Raw genomic sequence first — 16,160 nt, forward strand, 5'->3', positions numbered from 1 at the left:
CAGTTATGATGTATACATCAAGGGGAGACACATTAATCATTTCTGGTTCCCCCCTCCCCTCTTTTAGACAACGGCTACTACTTCCCCTACAGCAAGCGTTACCGGGAGAAGCGAGACAGCGCCGTGAGCCTCATCAGTGGAAACGGTGCAGGAGGGGAGACTCGCAGGAAGAAGGACCCCGTGCTGCTCCTGCCCTGGTGGAAGGAGATCCTGGGCACCATCTTCTTCTGCATCGCCGCCACCACCTACATCGTCCGCAAGTTCTTCCATCCCCCGGCCCCTGTGACATATGTGAGGGTAAGAGGCTAAATACTTAAAAGCTGAACGCATTAAGACCACTGAGACCACCCAGAGTTTTAAGATCTTTTTGATGTCACATTTTTACAGGTTTTATAATTTTTTTATAATAATGACTTTTAAAAACAAAAGGTTTACAAAGTGCTTTGACACGTGCAGAAGCAAATATAACAACAAAGCACAAGAACCCAAACAACAACAACAACAAAAAAAACACAACAACAAAGTAACCCACAGATGAGACATGCAACCAACAACAACAAAACCCCAACAGTTAAAGAACCCAAACATCATCAGAATTCAAACAACACTGGGGCGCCGGTAGTCTATTGGTTAGTGCGTGCTCTCTCCCTGGTGTCTGACTCTATCCACTGTCCTGTCTCTACAACAAAGGCCCAAAAATAAATCTTTGAAATAGAATTCAACACAATAACTCATAAAGCCCAGAACATTTCAAGTCAGGCACCTTAGGTCAAGCCCAAGAGACAAAGATTTTATTGTATTTTTATTTGTAATTTTTTATTTCATCCAAACAAACAAGAGAGAGACAAAGATAAGATAGAAGATAAATAAGCAATAAAAAGAGATCGTAACAATAAGAAACAACAGCATGTGGTGCACCGGTAGCCAAAGTACAGAGGCTTTAGTCCTGGAAAGTGGGCAGCCCGGGTTCAAGTCTGACCTGAGGCTCCTTTCCAGCATGTCATTCCCCTCTCTCTCTTTCTCTGTCCCTCTCTGTCCCTCTCACTCTCTCTCTCTCTCTCTCTGTCCCTCTCTGTCCCTCTCACTCTCTTTCTCTCTCTCTGTCCCTCTCACTCTCTCTCTCTCTCTCTCTCTCTCTCTCCCTCTCTGTCCCTCTCTCTCTCTCTTTCTCTCTCCCTCTCTGTCCCTCTCACTCTCTCTCTCTCTCTCTCTCTCTCTCTTTCTCTCTCTCTCTTTCTCTCTCCCTCTCTGTCCCTCTCTCTCTCTCTCTCCCTCTCTGTCCCTCTCACTCTCTCTCTCTCTCTCTCTCTCTCTCTCTCTCTCTCTTTCTCTCTCCCTCTCTGTCCCTCTCTCTCTCTCTCCCTCTCTGTCCCTCTCACTCTCTCTCTCTTTCTCTGTCTCTCTCTCTCCCTCTCTCTCTTTCTCTGTCTCTCTCTCTCTCTCTCTCTCTTTCTCTCTCCCTCTCTGTCCCTCTCTCTCTCTCTTTCTCTCTCCCTCTCTGTCCCTCTCTCTCTCTCTCTCCCTCTCTGTCCCTCTCACTCTCTCTCTCTTTCTCTGTCTCTCTCTCTCCCTCTCTCTCTCTCTCTCTCTCTCTCTCTGGTCACATGCATGTCGAGTCATTTTCATAATTTAGTTTGTTAACATAAGTTATGTGAGGTTAAAGTCAAACAAAGGTTGACACTGTAACATAGTTAAAGTGAGGTAAAGTTGTGAAACTATAATCTCCTCATTGTGTCTCCTCTGCCCCCCCCCCCGAAGCAACGGAAAGAGTCGGAGACCCAGTGCCAGACGGACTGCAAGTTTGACCTTGAGGTTGTTGAATCCAAAGAGCCAGTTGCTATGGAGACCCGCTCCAGCGACTATGTGTCCAGGTACGTCTTTTGAACACACCGCGGGGCTCTGTGTGCATGATTTCATAGTCATGACTCAGGAGAACTCCACTCACTCACTCACTCACTCACTGTGCACAGAAATTGCCATCCTCACTCCTGAAAGTCATACGGCAGTCTCACTCCTTCAAGGTGTAGCTACACACTCACTGGCACTGTTACCATGGTGACCACTGGTCTTCCAGCCCGTCTGCCTTGATAGGAGCCGGGCAGAGATGCGAGATAGGAGCTGGAGTAGTGTACGATTGGATAACTCAGCTGTTTGCCGTCAAATGAAAATGACCTTGGCCCCCGCAGACCCCCACCCCGCCCGGCAGCATCTGCCACAGGGTCGCAGTGTCGTTTTACATCACTGTCAGCACATTGTCAGAATCTTTGTTTGTTATTTTTGTCGTCCCAAATTTGATCAGTAGAACATAATTTATGAGCTGCCACTGACCTCCTGCGGTCTGATCGATGGAGTTTGCATGTTAACGTTTGTTGGTTAAATATTATTCCCCCCCTGCCCCGCCCCAAAACACAAGTGAAAAATCACATTAAACCGTGGATTTTTTTTCTCCTCTTGTTGTCATCCCCTCGCATGTTCTCTTCTTTTGATCCACCCTGAAATGACAAATATCTCCCCCCCCCCCTCCTCCGCCCCTCCCCTATGAAGCTGCAGCTGCAATCCATACAAATTACTTTTGCTGCAAAAGTTTCCCGAAATAAAAACCGGCTGGTTGCTGCAGCAGCTGAAGCGAACATGAGTCAGGAGAGGAAGGAGTGAGATGATAAGAGATCAGGATACGAGGCCTGGATCACAGGTGGCCACACAACGCTTCATGCGGCCGCCAAGGATGCATATATGCACACAGGTGCCGATCGTTTTAAACCTTTTTAAGTGTCATACAGTTTTGGAGCTGCAAAGATAAAATTGATTATTATTAAAGCAATTCATGATAAACATCAATTTCTCTGATTCCATCATTTGTAAAATTAACTTTTTCTGTTGTCTTTACTTATGCAGGACAGTAAATAAACATCTTAAGGACGTGCACACAACCTGATTTATTGATTTATATAAGTTTTATTTCACTCATCGACCAAACAAAACAATGAAATACAAAATTAAAACCTAAAATCTTGAATAAAAAGGAGCAAAAAGTAGACTCAGCTTATATCCTCTGCACCTCTTTAACGAGATATTAACTAACAAAGCATGTAATTCAATGAAACATTGACATACTGGGGCGCCGGTAGCGCATTGGTTAGAGCGTGCACCCCATGTACGGAGGCTATTGTCCTCCAAGTGGGCGGCCCGGGAATTTGACCTGTAACTCCTCTTCCCTCTCTCTCTCTCTCTCTCTCTCTCTCTCTGTATGACTCAATGACTGAAAGATCCTGTGGCTTCCTCTCTTCGTCTTCCTGGAGTAATAATGAAATCAGAATGATGATGTCACCCACAAATGAATTTGGAAATCCTAAAATCATCCCTCCAGACTGAAGCTGTGATTATTTCCTCTCCTCTGCACAGCTACATGTCTTCTCTGTTCAGCGTGAGACCTCTAAGCAGAGTCGGTCTTAGCCAAGCAGTTTTCTGACAGCGTGAGACGAGTTTGAATTCATGAACTAACTGTTGCTATGTGTGAGTTGGTTACCTGCCAGCTCAGCCGCAGGCAGCTCTGACAGGTCTTTGGCTGCCTATTACCCCCTTTAACCGCTTAATAAGCCGCCCTGACCCGAACGCTCAGTGTGATCCCCGCTCTTTGAAATCGTCTGCGATGCAAGAGAATGAAAGAATATCTGTGCTTCCTACCTCTTGAGACCTGTGTGATCCCTAAACCAAAGTGTCTCCTCCCCCCAGGTACCTGACCGACTTTGAGCCCGTGCAGTGCCTCGGCCGCGGGGGCTTCGGCGTCGTGTTTGAAGCCCGCAACCAAGTGGACGACTGCAACTACGCCATCAAACGGATCCGCCTGCCCAACAGGTAGCTCCGCTGGCTGCTCACACCTCACACACACTCTCTCTCTCTCTCGTGCTCGAGGCTATTTGCTCTTTCTTTTTCTGTCTCTTGTTTCCTTTGGAGATGTTAAACCGAGTTATGCAAGGGGAAGCCTGCTTGTCCGGATGCAGAAAAACAACACAGACGCATTTATGTTTATTCTGACAAGCATGGAAATGAGCTGTTGAGCTGCAGCAGATCTGCATGAATTTATATTTCAGCCTGCTTGTGGACTGATTCATCACACAGTGCAGAACAAACAAGCCTGGAGATGATTTTGTGTTTTATTGGTGCATTATCTCCGGGCTGATGTGATTTCGGGCCGTCATTTAGACGGTTTTTGAAGTGCAACACTTCCTGATTGTTTGATCTTAAAACAGTCTCACATAGGTTCATTTTAAGTCTTTGCTTTTCACGCTGAGTTGTAAATTGGGGCGACAGTAGCTCAGCTCAGGTGCCAGATCACTTCCTGAGCGTAGGATCCTGTTTGTGCATGTGTGTATTTCAGCCTATGTGTGTGTTGCATGACTCACAGAGTGTAAAAACACCTTGCGGGGATCAATAAAGTAAATCTTAATCTTAAATGATTTAACGCTCACTTTGCATCTTTCAGGGAGCTGGCCCGGGAGAAGGTGATGAGAGAGGTGAAAGCCCTGGCCAAGCTGGAGCACCCGGGGATCATCCGCTACTTCAACGCCTGGCAGGAGAGCCCGCCCGAGGGCTGGCAGGAGGAGATGGACCAGAGGTGGCTAAAAGACGACAGGTGAGCCGCATCTTTAAAAAAAACCATTACCCCTCAAATTTCCCCTTAAAGAATCTGAAACTGAATCCTCCTCAACTCAGCAGCTCAAGCCTCGAGCGAATACTCTACTACCGGGAATCTGCTGTTTTTTTGTTTTTTTTTCAGGGGGTGCATCCATGCAGAAATATAAAACATCTGCTCAGGAGAAATTAGAACATTTCTGACCTTTATTACACCGCTGATTTTATGTCACTCGCCTCACTTCACTGGTTGATTGAAACAGATGTTTAAATGTGTGCAGAGGGGAAAGTGCTTTTTTTTTTGTTTTTTTTTGCACAGGCATGTTTTCAGCAGGTGAATGATAGAAAGTGTGGGGGTCACATCCCGACTCTTAAGGCCTGTAGAAGTTTATTAAACTAAACACAAAAAATAATGAGGTGAGGTGAATGTCAGTGTGTGAGTGAGTGTGTGCGTCATGTGGTTAGGCGTCAAGCTAAGCTAACATAAGGAGACTACAACAAAAACATGGTGCAACAAGGAGCTGTGGTGATGATGAGAGGCAGAACTGGTTGACTGCTGGATCTTAAATAGCCTACACCTGAGAGACTGTCCCGGTGTGGCCTCAGAGCAGCTTGACAAAAAACTTGAGGAGAAGAGGTGTATTAGTTTAATCTTTTCTGATCCTTTAAAGTACGATTGAATGAAGATGCATGTAGTCCAAGATGCCCAACGACTTTTAAACTTCTCTTGATCGAGTCGTCTCCATCGTTAAAATGTCATGGGATTACATCAGTCCCGTTCTGAATGTGGGTGCATCTGTTGTCAACCATTTTCTTGTGAGAGATTTTTCCTTGCTCTCAGAAAAATCTGAATCAGAATCAGGATTATTGCCAAGTACATTTACACATACAAGGAACTTGACTTGGTGTATTGGTGCTAAACAATTAACAGGGAAATAAAACAGAACTAGCAACAACTTAAATAATACAGTATAAGAAGATATTACAATATATAGAATTAAAATGGAAAATAGAAAAAAAATAAATAAATAAAAATGTACAAAAGGTGCAATGTAGGGGCGGACTATGAGAGAAAAAAAACTCTTACAGTGTATGTAACCTACATATATAAATATGAAACATTTAATTGTTAGTAAATCCCTGAGCAGTATCTGGTCTTGGACAGTTTTGTTGTTATTTGATGCTTTGTGTAATTCTGTTGTCAACATATCTTCTTCCTCTCTTTCAGTACCACCGACTGGCCAATGAGCTTCCTGGACCACATGGAGGCGCTGTCAGTCAAAGTCCCAGTGTCCAGCTCAGTGTCCCCCGTCCCTGGTCCCGCAGGAGACGCTCTGGAGGTCTCCGTAGACACACAGGCTCTCCTCTCCAGCAGCACTGAAGGCGCTGCAGGATTTGGTGTCGACATCAGAGACCTGTCCTTCCAGCCGATGTTGGGCCACGACAGCCTGATGTCCGAGAGGGACAGCCAGGCCGACCCCGACGCCTCGGACACCCCCCACTCCTTCGAGCTGTGTCCTCCGCGCGGCCCCAGCGACTGCACCTCGTCCTCCTTCGACATCGTGTTTGAGGACTCGGGCTGCGACCGGGACGTCGACGCGGACTCGGATTCTGCTTCCAGTGCAGCCAGTCCGAGCACGACGACGGAGAAGAACAGCTTGTCTTCCTTGCACATCAGACGGCAGGAGTCCGTCCCGCCCTCCTCTTCCTCTCCCCCTCGGCCGACCTCGCTCGCCCTGGCTCCCCCTACGACTCCCGCGACACAGCGAGTCCAGCCGTCGCCCAAGGTCAGGCAATCACTTACTCAGCCAACTGTAATGAACTCGAGTCACAGACTTCTTCACCTTCAACAGGTTCATTTTTAGTTTTGAATGTTTTTTTGTTTTTTTTAAAGGTACAGGTTTAAACTCTAGGTTGATTTATTTACCTCAAGTCAAAAGTGACCTTAGGGAAATATTTTATTTCTGCTCTTGTGGAGATTTGATTTTTAATTCAGATAATAATGATAATGAAAATATACATTGTTAATCAAGGTTTTGTATTTTTAATACCGGCCTTTTGGCTCACAATGAAACATCTGTCATTTTGGGGGGGAAGGGGAAAGGTCCGTCGTAATTTTGTAAGAAATTTAATCTGCAAATCTAAACGTAAAATAAAATGAAGGACAGGAATAGATAGAGCGGCTCTGTTGGTAGAGTCGGTCGTCTCCCAACCAGAAGCTTGGGGGTTCGATCCCCAGCTCCACGACCAACATGTCCGATGCGTCCTTGGGCAAGACACCAACCATCCATTATCTGTACCTCTTTACCCGTTTGGAGACGCGGGGCGCTGGAGCCGATCCCAGCTGTCATTGGGCGAGAGGCGGTCAATCACAGCACCGACATTTAATAATAATAGCTTTATTTATATAGCACCTTTAAAAACAAATGTTTACAAAGTGCTGTGACAGACAAAGTAAATACAGCAAAACACGACAACAGATCAGAGATCAACAGAGAGGGCAAAATTGTAAAAATACAAATAACAGGAATAATATTCAACAGGCAGGTATGGAGAGGCAGTTCAGTACAATGAAGGAGAATTAGTTTAAAATCAACCAGGAGAGAACAAAATGAAAATTGAGGGAGAGTGTGACGACATCACATCACAGGCTGTAAACACAGAATGAAGATAAAAAGAAGGGATAAACAGGAGATTGGTTAAATGAATAAAGCAACAGAGAGCTGAAGAGTTAAACCATAAAAGGAGGAGGAATTTAAAAAGACTAAGAGTAGTAAAATGAATACAGGAAGGGAAAGATTTAAAGGTTAAACATTTAAAGAAGAGAAAGATAAAAACAGGTTAAAAGCAATAAAATTAATTAAAGGAAGGGAAAGATCTTTAAAGGAGAAATCACATAAAAGCAAATCTATAAAAGTGTGTTTTAAGAAGTGATTAAAAGATGCCACTGACTCTGCCTTAGACATTTAGAGACAGACAACCAGTCACACTCACACCAACGGACAATTCAGAGTCACCAGTTAACCTAACGAGCATGTCTTTGGGACTGTGTGAGAATCCACACATGCACGGGGAGAACATGCAGACTCCACTCGCTGTGTGGCAACAGCACAAACCACTGCATTCCCTTGCAGCCTGCACAAGACACTTAAACCCAAGTTGCTCCCACTGCTTCATCAGCAGTGTATGAATGGATTAGTTACTTCTGATGGACTCTTTACTCAGCAGCCTCTACCATCAGTGTGTGAATGTGAAGGTGTGACCTGCGGTGGAAAAGTGCTTTGAGTTGTCAGAAGACTAGAAAATAAATATACAAGCTCAAGTCCATTTACCAAAAGTTTAAAATGATTGATTCTTGAGTTTTGAATGTTAACAAACTAAAAGCTGGTCTGGTTTTCTGCAGGTGTATCTGTACATCCAGATGCAGCTCTGTCGGAAAGAGAACCTGAAGGACTGGATGGCTCAGCGCTGCCTCCCCGAGCAGAGGGAGCACAACCAGTGTCTGGACATCTTCCTCCAGATCGCCGAGGCCGTCGACTTCCTGCACAGCAAGGGCCTAATGCACAGGGACCTCAAGGTGAGCACACACACACACACACACACACACACACACACACACACGCTACACACATCTGTGTATTCTGAGCAGTTTATGAGCTCGTGTTTCATGGTTTATCAATCCCCCTCCAGCCCTCCAACATCTTCTTCACGATGGACGACGTGGTGAAGGTGGGAGACTTCGGCCTGGTGACGGCCATGGACCAGGAGGAGGACGAGGACGAGCTGAGCGCCTTGACGCCCGCCCCGCTCCTGACCCGGCACACGGGCCAGGTCGGCACCAAGCTGTACATGAGCCCAGAGCAGGTGAGCACACATAAAACAAGTGATAATTAGTCTTATTGTAAGTATTAAGAATTTCTGCTGAAATGTTCCCTTCTTGTCTCGGCAGCTCTCTGGAAACTCGTACTCTCACAAAGTGGACATTTACTCTCTGGGTCTGATCCTGTTTGAGCTTCTTTATCCTTTCAGGACGCAGATGGAGAGAGTGATGGTAAGTCAGCAAACACTTAAACTCATAATTATGTCCTGATTGTATTTAATTTCTCTCTTTCCTTTTATTCATTTCCAAAAAAAAACAGATCCCTGACGTCAGTTTAGACGTTGTGTCCCTGTTTAAATCTTTCTGTTTCTCACGATGTTTCATGTGCACGTTACACATTTGTTTGTGAAGTTTAGAGAATTATAAGGTGTAAAAGAAAAGGGCAAGGGGGCGCCAGTAGCCTAGTGGGTAGTGCACACGCCCCATGTGAAGAGGCTATAGTCCTCCAAGCGGGCGGCCCGGGTTGAATCTGACCTGTGGCTCCTTTCCCGCATGTCATTCCTCTCTCTCTCTCCCTCTATCGCTCTCTCTCTTTCTCTTTTCTTTCTCTCTCTCCCACTCTCAATCTCTCTCTCGCTCTCTCTATCTCTTACTCACTCCCTCTCTCTCTCTCTCTCTCTCTCTCTCTCTCACTGTCTCTCTCTCTCTCTCTCTATCTCTTACTCACTCCCTCTCTCTCTCTCTCTCTCTCTCTCTCTCTCTCTCTCACTGTCTCTCTCTCTCTCTCTCTATCTCTTACTCACTCCCTCTCTCTCTCTCTCTTTCTCTCTCTCTCACTGTCTCTCTCTCTCTCTCTGTCTCTCTCTGATGTCTCTCTCTCTCCCTCTCTCTCTCTCACTCTGACTCTATCCACTTCACTATTTCCAAAATAAAGGCATAAATAGCCAAAAACAAAAGGCAGGCTGGAGGAGAGTTAGGATTCATCAGATGAGGAAGAAGCAACTCGTCTTTATAAAGTATTCATCCAGTTTACGACCTTTGACCTGCTCGTTCTAAAGCTATGAACTTAAAACTGCTCAAATAAAAACAACCGGGTCGTCTTCAGCGTCACTCACAGAAACTGCCTTCATAAATACTTTCAAAATAAAGTCCTCATCATCTTTCATTGGCAGAGATCAAAAGGTGTTTTTTACGAGGCTGTTTCATGAAACGTGGATTATTCTGTCACCACAGTTCGTAATCGTTTGATGAAAGAACGACGCCTCTGAGAATATGTTGTAAACAATATGAACCTTTGATAAGTGAGAAGTGATTTAGATTATCAGAGTGTTTCCATGTGACAAATCACTGCTTCTAACTCTTCACAATGAGACGATCGTTTGTACCATCCAGCTGTTATTTATTCTCTTTCAACAGTAGATTGTGTTATTGTGTGTGTGTGTGTGTGTGTGTGTGTGTGTGTGTGTGTGTGTGTGTGTGTGTGTGTGTGTGTGTGTGTGTGTGTGTGTGTGTGTGTGTGTGTGTGTGTGTGTGTGTGTGTGTGTGTGTGTGTGTGTGTGTGTGTGTGTGTGTGTGTGTGTGTGTGTGTGTGTGTGTGTGTGTGTGTGTGTGTGTGTGTGTGTGTGTGTGTGTGTGTGTGTGTGTGTGTGTGTGTGTGTGTGTGTGTGATTTCTTTGTCTCTGAAACAAAGGGGCCTGATTAAGCGTTAACTCGACTCCGCTCACAGGTGTTTACATCTTTTCCTTCCAGACGCTGACAGAGGTGAGAGCGCTGCGCTTCCCAGAGTCCTTCTCCAAAAACAACGTTCAGGAGGTGAGTGGCCGTTTGCTGCCCCCTAGTGGCCGTGAGCTCGAACTGCAGCTTCCCAACCAGGGAGGGAAAACGGGTTGTTTAGTTTCTCCTGGATACAAGCTGCATGAAATTATGATCTGAATTTAAATTGAATTTTTAAAGTGTATATACAGAAACATAAAAAAAGAATCATAATTATCTGAGGCAGTTTTATCATCACCACGTTTATAGATTTAATTTGCATCAATAATCCTCTTAATATCAAATAATCAAACATGTTAAATGAGTCTTCTCTGTGTGTCGACATCAGTCAGCAGCTGAGTGTTTGTGTTGGTTACAGTCACTTGTCTACGTGTTTACTTTGTAATGAGATTAACATAATCCCGGAGAGCACAACCTGTAAATCTCCGACGGCTGGAAATACCCTCACGCTGTTATCTTGGCATCCCACTTTACTCGTTGTTTACAGGTCAGAACAGTGAGGAGGGGGTGGGGGGTGGAGTAAAGTAGAAGAGAGAATCACTCCCATGCTTCCTCGCCAGCCTAGACGTCATCTTTTGTTATTGTTTTGATGAGAGCCCCCCTGCAGCAGAATTGACGTACTGTGCCTTTAAGAAGAATTAAAAAAACTCTGAATGGAAGCTGGTGTGCTCGCTGTGTGTCGGGTAATGTTGGGTAATACAAGGGACAAATAACTTCCCGTATTTTTTATAAAGTCAGGTTATTGATTCCAGTATCATACAATGAAACCAGCATGGTTCTTAATGTGTCAGTGTGACGATCAGACGACTACAGATTCTGGCAGAGAAACTTTTAACTTGATTTTTGTTTTGTTTTTTTAGATATTTTTTTGGGCTTTCAAGCTGTTACTTGATAGGACAGTGGATAGAGTAGGAAACCAGGGAGAGGGAGTTGGGATCAACATGCAGTAAAGGTTGGGCTTCAGACATATGAAAGTAACACACTCAGTGAGGCTTGAAAAACCCAAATTCAGAGTCCAGCCATGACGTTGCTAATGCAATAAAAAATAAAATGAAAAGAATTTTTTTTTTTAAAGAAGCCTTTATCTTAACCTTACCTAGGGCAGGGTGTCTTTTGTGTGTTTTTCTGCTTTTTTTTTTCTTTGTAGTTTTTTTTTATGCTCTTTCTTCTTCTTCTTTATTCTTTGTGTGCCAAAAATTGAAATAAAGAATAAGTTGAAAAAATAAAAACATGCAGGAAAGGAGCCGCAGGTCAGATATCAACCCGGGGCTGCCGCTTGGAGGACGATTGCATGGGGTGTGACCTAACCGCTAGGCCACCAGCACCCTTGTTAATATTCAACTTTTATTTTTATTTATTTTTTTACAACTTCTTGTATTGAGTTTTGAAACATACAGAGATAAGTTCGACTGGTTCTTCAGTAATATAAGATCTATATAGTTTTAAGTAAAAACAACAACAAAAACTGAGAAAACAAAGAAAAGGAGACAAAAACAATCAGCTTGTGTAAACAAAATGTATAAGCCCAACAAAACAGACGTTAACTAGAACTGCAGCACGCTCAGGATGAATTAAAAAGAGGTCGTTGAGTGTGTGATTACGTGTTTAAGATCCCGTGTGTGTGTTCTGAAAGGCGTCGCTGACCGTCTGTTTCCTCTCTCTCTCTCTCTCTCTCTCTCTCTCTCTCTCTCTCTCTCTCTCTCTCTCTCTCTCTCTCTCTCTCTCTCTCTGTGTAGCTCAGCATGGTGCGCAGCATGCTGTCGCGGAGCCCCGGCGAGCGCCCCGAGGCGGCCGACATCACGGGGACCCCCCTCTTCCAGGAGCTGGAGCCGCCCTTCCGGATGGCCACGAGGCAGCGCTCCCGCACCTACAGCGCCTCGTCCATGGGCCGCCCTTCACGCCAGACATCGTCTACCTGAAAAGTCCCTCATAACGCAATACCCCCCCACCCCCCCTTTCACCCCCCCCATGTTGTTCTGCAGTTCAAGAGAAACACCTCAGCCCCCCACGGCATCACACACTGCCTCAGACAGAATCACTTTAAACGCCACGTTGAACTCTGCACCCGTTTGCTCTTCGTGGTTAAACGCCGTTACACCGTTACGCCGCCCAGGCGCTCCGACTTCAAATCGCACATGCCAGTCAAAGAATCTTTCACAAGCGAGCGGCGTCCCCTGTGATGTTTCAGGACCAGACCCGGCTCAGGTGTGGGTCTCTTTGCTACCAGGTGGGGGCGGTGTTTACCGTTTACCTCCGAGCTACATGCTAATGGCTTCTTTTTTTTTTGAACCGGGTCTGGTCCGGACACGCTGCTCGCTCGCTCCCCCCTTCATTCATCCAGTGTTCACTCACCCACGCTACACCCTCAGGTATCAAAACCAAGAGGACACTCCAAAGGGGCCTTTTGATGCTTGATCATCCTATCGACCAGTGACTCCTGCGGATCACTGGTGCGAGCACTATCCGGTGTTTTAACACCCAATATGCCTGATTTGAGAGACCAAAAAAAAAAAAAAAGAAGAAGACGAACATCTTTTTTTCCTATGTGTGTTTTTTTAAACGAGAGATGATGATGTATTGAGGAGAGAGAGAGAGAGTTTATGAATCCAGTGAATCAGATATGATATGCCTTTTTAGAAACGGGGCCTTTCCTCTGAATGAATGAATGCCGAGCGCCTCCGTCTCTTCTGCATGAACCCGACAGGAAGTGAAGCGACGAGTGCGACTTTGTTCTCTTTAAAAGCCAGTACTTGGAAAGCGCGTGTACATTTTTACACAGTAACTCTGTGGAGGTGCTCAATCATTTTCAAACACCTCCTCTTTGTACATAAATGAGGGAAAAAATCTGTTTATATCTTTTCTTTTTTTTCAAAGTAAGTTCATGTACATAGTGTAAGACGCCCATTGCTTGTAAAAGGCTTTTTTTTTTTTTCTTCCACGACTGTAAGATAGTGTGAAATACTGTGGGAGAGGGAACAAAGGGGGGGGGGGGGGGACGAGCTCTGCCATTAACAGATAGCTGAATGTTACAGTGTGACCTCCAGAGACACAGTGATGGTGGTGTCACCTCTTCTGGCTGTTTGAAATTATTCTCAGTGTTTGTTTTTCATGTTCGGGGGGGAAGCGTTGGGTGTGCCCCTTTGCTTTAAGCACCAGAGAGAACGCCACAGGACCAGAGTGCCATTTGAGGGTCGGATAAGTGTACTTTTTTTCTGTAACTGATAACTCACCTATCACCTTTTTTTGATGATGATGTTTCCAAGGAAGCGACACAAACCCCCCGCCGCCGTGAAGCAGGAGAAACTAGCATTTAGTCAAGAAGAGGACACTGATTAATCCTCTCTGCAGGAGGGGGGCGGGGCCTGATGCTGGTCATGTTATTCCACATGTACATAGGAAGGTGCTGGGAGAGTGTAACCACACACACACACACACACACACACACACACACTGCTAATTGTAACGTGCTTTAAAATTTACTGATTGTACTTTTTCTAAAGGATCTTTTTCTCTCTTTTTTAACAAGCGCAGTTTTTTTGGATTATCCTGCTGCAGAGTTTTTTGATTACTGTAGAGTCTCGACTGTGTGTCCGATACAGGAAGTGGAATCGACGTCCGCTCAGAAGACGAGGAAAGTCTCGGTGTAAAAATTCTCTCTCCAGGCTGTTTGTCCCCTCGTCTTACAGGATGACACATCCTCGTGTGTGAGGGGAGGAAGTCGTTTTTTAAGTTTGTAAAATGTAGGAAGAGGTGACTTAACATCCCAAGTTTAAAAGAAGTTCACTAAAGACGTGTGTTTGATGACGTAAACCACCTGAAGAAGTGGAAAAGAGGAAACACAAACGGTGTAATATGAACATTTCCTTCCTGTCATGTGATCAAACAGTTTATGTTTTTCATCCCTTTTCCTCGATGATCGCTCATGTCAACATCACGCCCTCTTCTCGTTCTCTGATGCCTCAGTCCCCGACATGTAGTCGCGTGTTCTCGTGCACAAACCCCCTCCCCCCCCCCTCCCTCCCCCCCTGCGTCCACGTTGAATTGTAAATATGTTTATTTGCTTTATTTATGTTTCCACGATGTGATGATCAATCCTTTTTTTGGGTTGGTGTTATTATGAATGCGCTTCATGCGACTGGAGCGCGTTGGAATATGATGACTTCTTACAAGTCTAAATTTAATAAACTGTTCTATACCCTTTGTACAGTTTGGTGTCCTCTGTGTGCAGTCTGTGGGGGGGCGGGGTGATGTCAGGCACATAGATCACACTGCTGAGCTTCTTTCATTTCTTGTTTTCTGACGACTCAAAGGGCTTTTACTCTGCAGGTCACACCTACACATTCACACACATTCATGTCCAACAGAGGGAGCAACTTCAGGCTTAGTGTCTTCCCCAAGGACACATCGGACATGTGGCTGCAGGACCTGGGGATCAAACCCTCAACCATCCAGTTGAGAGACGACCGACTCTACCACTGATCCACAGCCTCCCCTTTGTCTCCTTAACACCTTTTATATAATCAGGGTCAAGTTCTCTTTATCGTCTTTCGCATGACATCAAATCAAGTTTATTTATTTATGCAGCACATTTCATATGACGTGCTTCAGATTTTTTTAAGTCTGCAGTCGTGAAAAAAAATCGAGTCGATGTCGACTAGTCGTCAATGAAGTAAGCGGGAGAAGGGAATGCTTTGCAACCAGCAAAAGTCTTTATTTATAAAACTTAATGTCTTTGTTGCTGAGTGCAGACAGTTAGCAGGTTACAACAGCTGCAATAAAGAATACAACAATCACACATTCATATTCAAAACTGGTTATCTTATGAAGATTAGGATCTCTTTTTTTAAAGTGGCTTGTATAGAAATAAATTAACATTTATTTATTCTATGTAGGGCTGGGCTGGACCAAAACTCATATCTTGATATTGTTTAGCTGAATGGCGATACTCGATATATATGGATATGTATTTTATTAACAGTGAAAACACATGGAAAAATAAACTACCTGTTTGTGAATTTAAAAAGTAATATGATAAAATAAAAATGTTCCTTAAATACAATAAAAGAGAGAGAGAGGAGGAGCAGGGTTAAGAGGGACAGACAGTCAGTCATCATCAGTGAGATGAGAAAAAGGTGACCTGGCACCTCTGTAATGTTATTTTAGTGCAACATAAATCATATCGATATTAACGATATTGTCTTACCATATATCTTGTTTGAAAATATATCGATATATCTTAAAAACTCAATATATTTCCCAGCCCTAATTCTATGTATATATATTTTCTAAAAAACTGGAAAACACACACATGCATGGGGGATTGCAAGTAAGTGAGTACTGTCTCTTTAAGAAATAAAATAAAGGTGACTGAATGTGTGTTATATATAAATATTTGCATCATGCTGCGCCCCATTTGACAGCACTCATGTCCTGCTGAATGTTGGTAGGAGGACCCCCCATTTGATTTTTTTCCTAGGACCCCAACAGGCTCTAGAATCACCACTGAACATAACAAAGGTGCTCCTGGAGGCGTCCACATTGCATGTCTTAACTTGCAACTGGAACACGGTCAGCGTTAATACCCAGACTGCCCAGACGCGTGACATCAAACTAACTGGCTCCGCCCCTCTCTACCTGAGGTGGGGAGAGATACAAGGCAACAGGAGGAGCACTGACACATTCAGGGGTCGTCACATTATGATAAGAACATTTTTTATAGTTTCCTGAGATCTTGAATAACTTCTATCATCGCTATCTTGGATACAACGTGATAAAAGTTTAATTTCTGTCATTTTCTCTTGAGTAACTGACTCATTATCAATTTAAAAGTACCCGCCCCCCTCCCATTGGCTCAAGTTGAATTCTCCTGATTAAATCCTGCTGCGTTCTCACATCAGCTCACTCGGACTTGCTGCGGAAAAAAAAGTACTCAGTG

At 44.5% G+C, this 16,160-nt stretch overlaps 1 protein-coding gene across 1 annotated transcript in view; it reads left to right on the plus strand.

The window, feature by feature from the left end:
* The window catches only part of eif2ak3 (eukaryotic translation initiation factor 2-alpha kinase 3), a 39,638-nt gene extending 25,213 nt beyond the window's left edge, over window positions 1-14,425 (plus strand). The window contains exons 9-18 of the mRNA XM_061062764.1: window positions 68-297; window positions 1,759-1,871; window positions 3,733-3,855; window positions 4,484-4,633; window positions 5,861-6,419; window positions 8,036-8,209; window positions 8,323-8,496; window positions 8,582-8,683; window positions 10,202-10,264; window positions 11,962-14,425. Of these exons, the coding sequence (XP_060918747.1) occupies window positions 68-297; window positions 1,759-1,871; window positions 3,733-3,855; window positions 4,484-4,633; window positions 5,861-6,419; window positions 8,036-8,209; window positions 8,323-8,496; window positions 8,582-8,683; window positions 10,202-10,264; window positions 11,962-12,144 (1,871 nt within the window). The 3' untranslated portion in view covers window positions 12,145-14,425. The remainder of the gene's footprint in view (window positions 1-67; window positions 298-1,758; window positions 1,872-3,732; window positions 3,856-4,483; window positions 4,634-5,860; window positions 6,420-8,035; window positions 8,210-8,322; window positions 8,497-8,581; window positions 8,684-10,201; window positions 10,265-11,961) is intronic.
* The last annotated feature ends 1,735 nt before the right edge of the window (window positions 14,426-16,160 follow it).

The sequence above is a fragment of the Labrus mixtus genome, chromosome 18 (assembly GCF_963584025.1).
Source record: "Labrus mixtus chromosome 18, fLabMix1.1, whole genome shotgun sequence".
Taxonomy (NCBI): domain Eukaryota; kingdom Metazoa; phylum Chordata; class Actinopteri; order Labriformes; family Labridae; genus Labrus; species Labrus mixtus.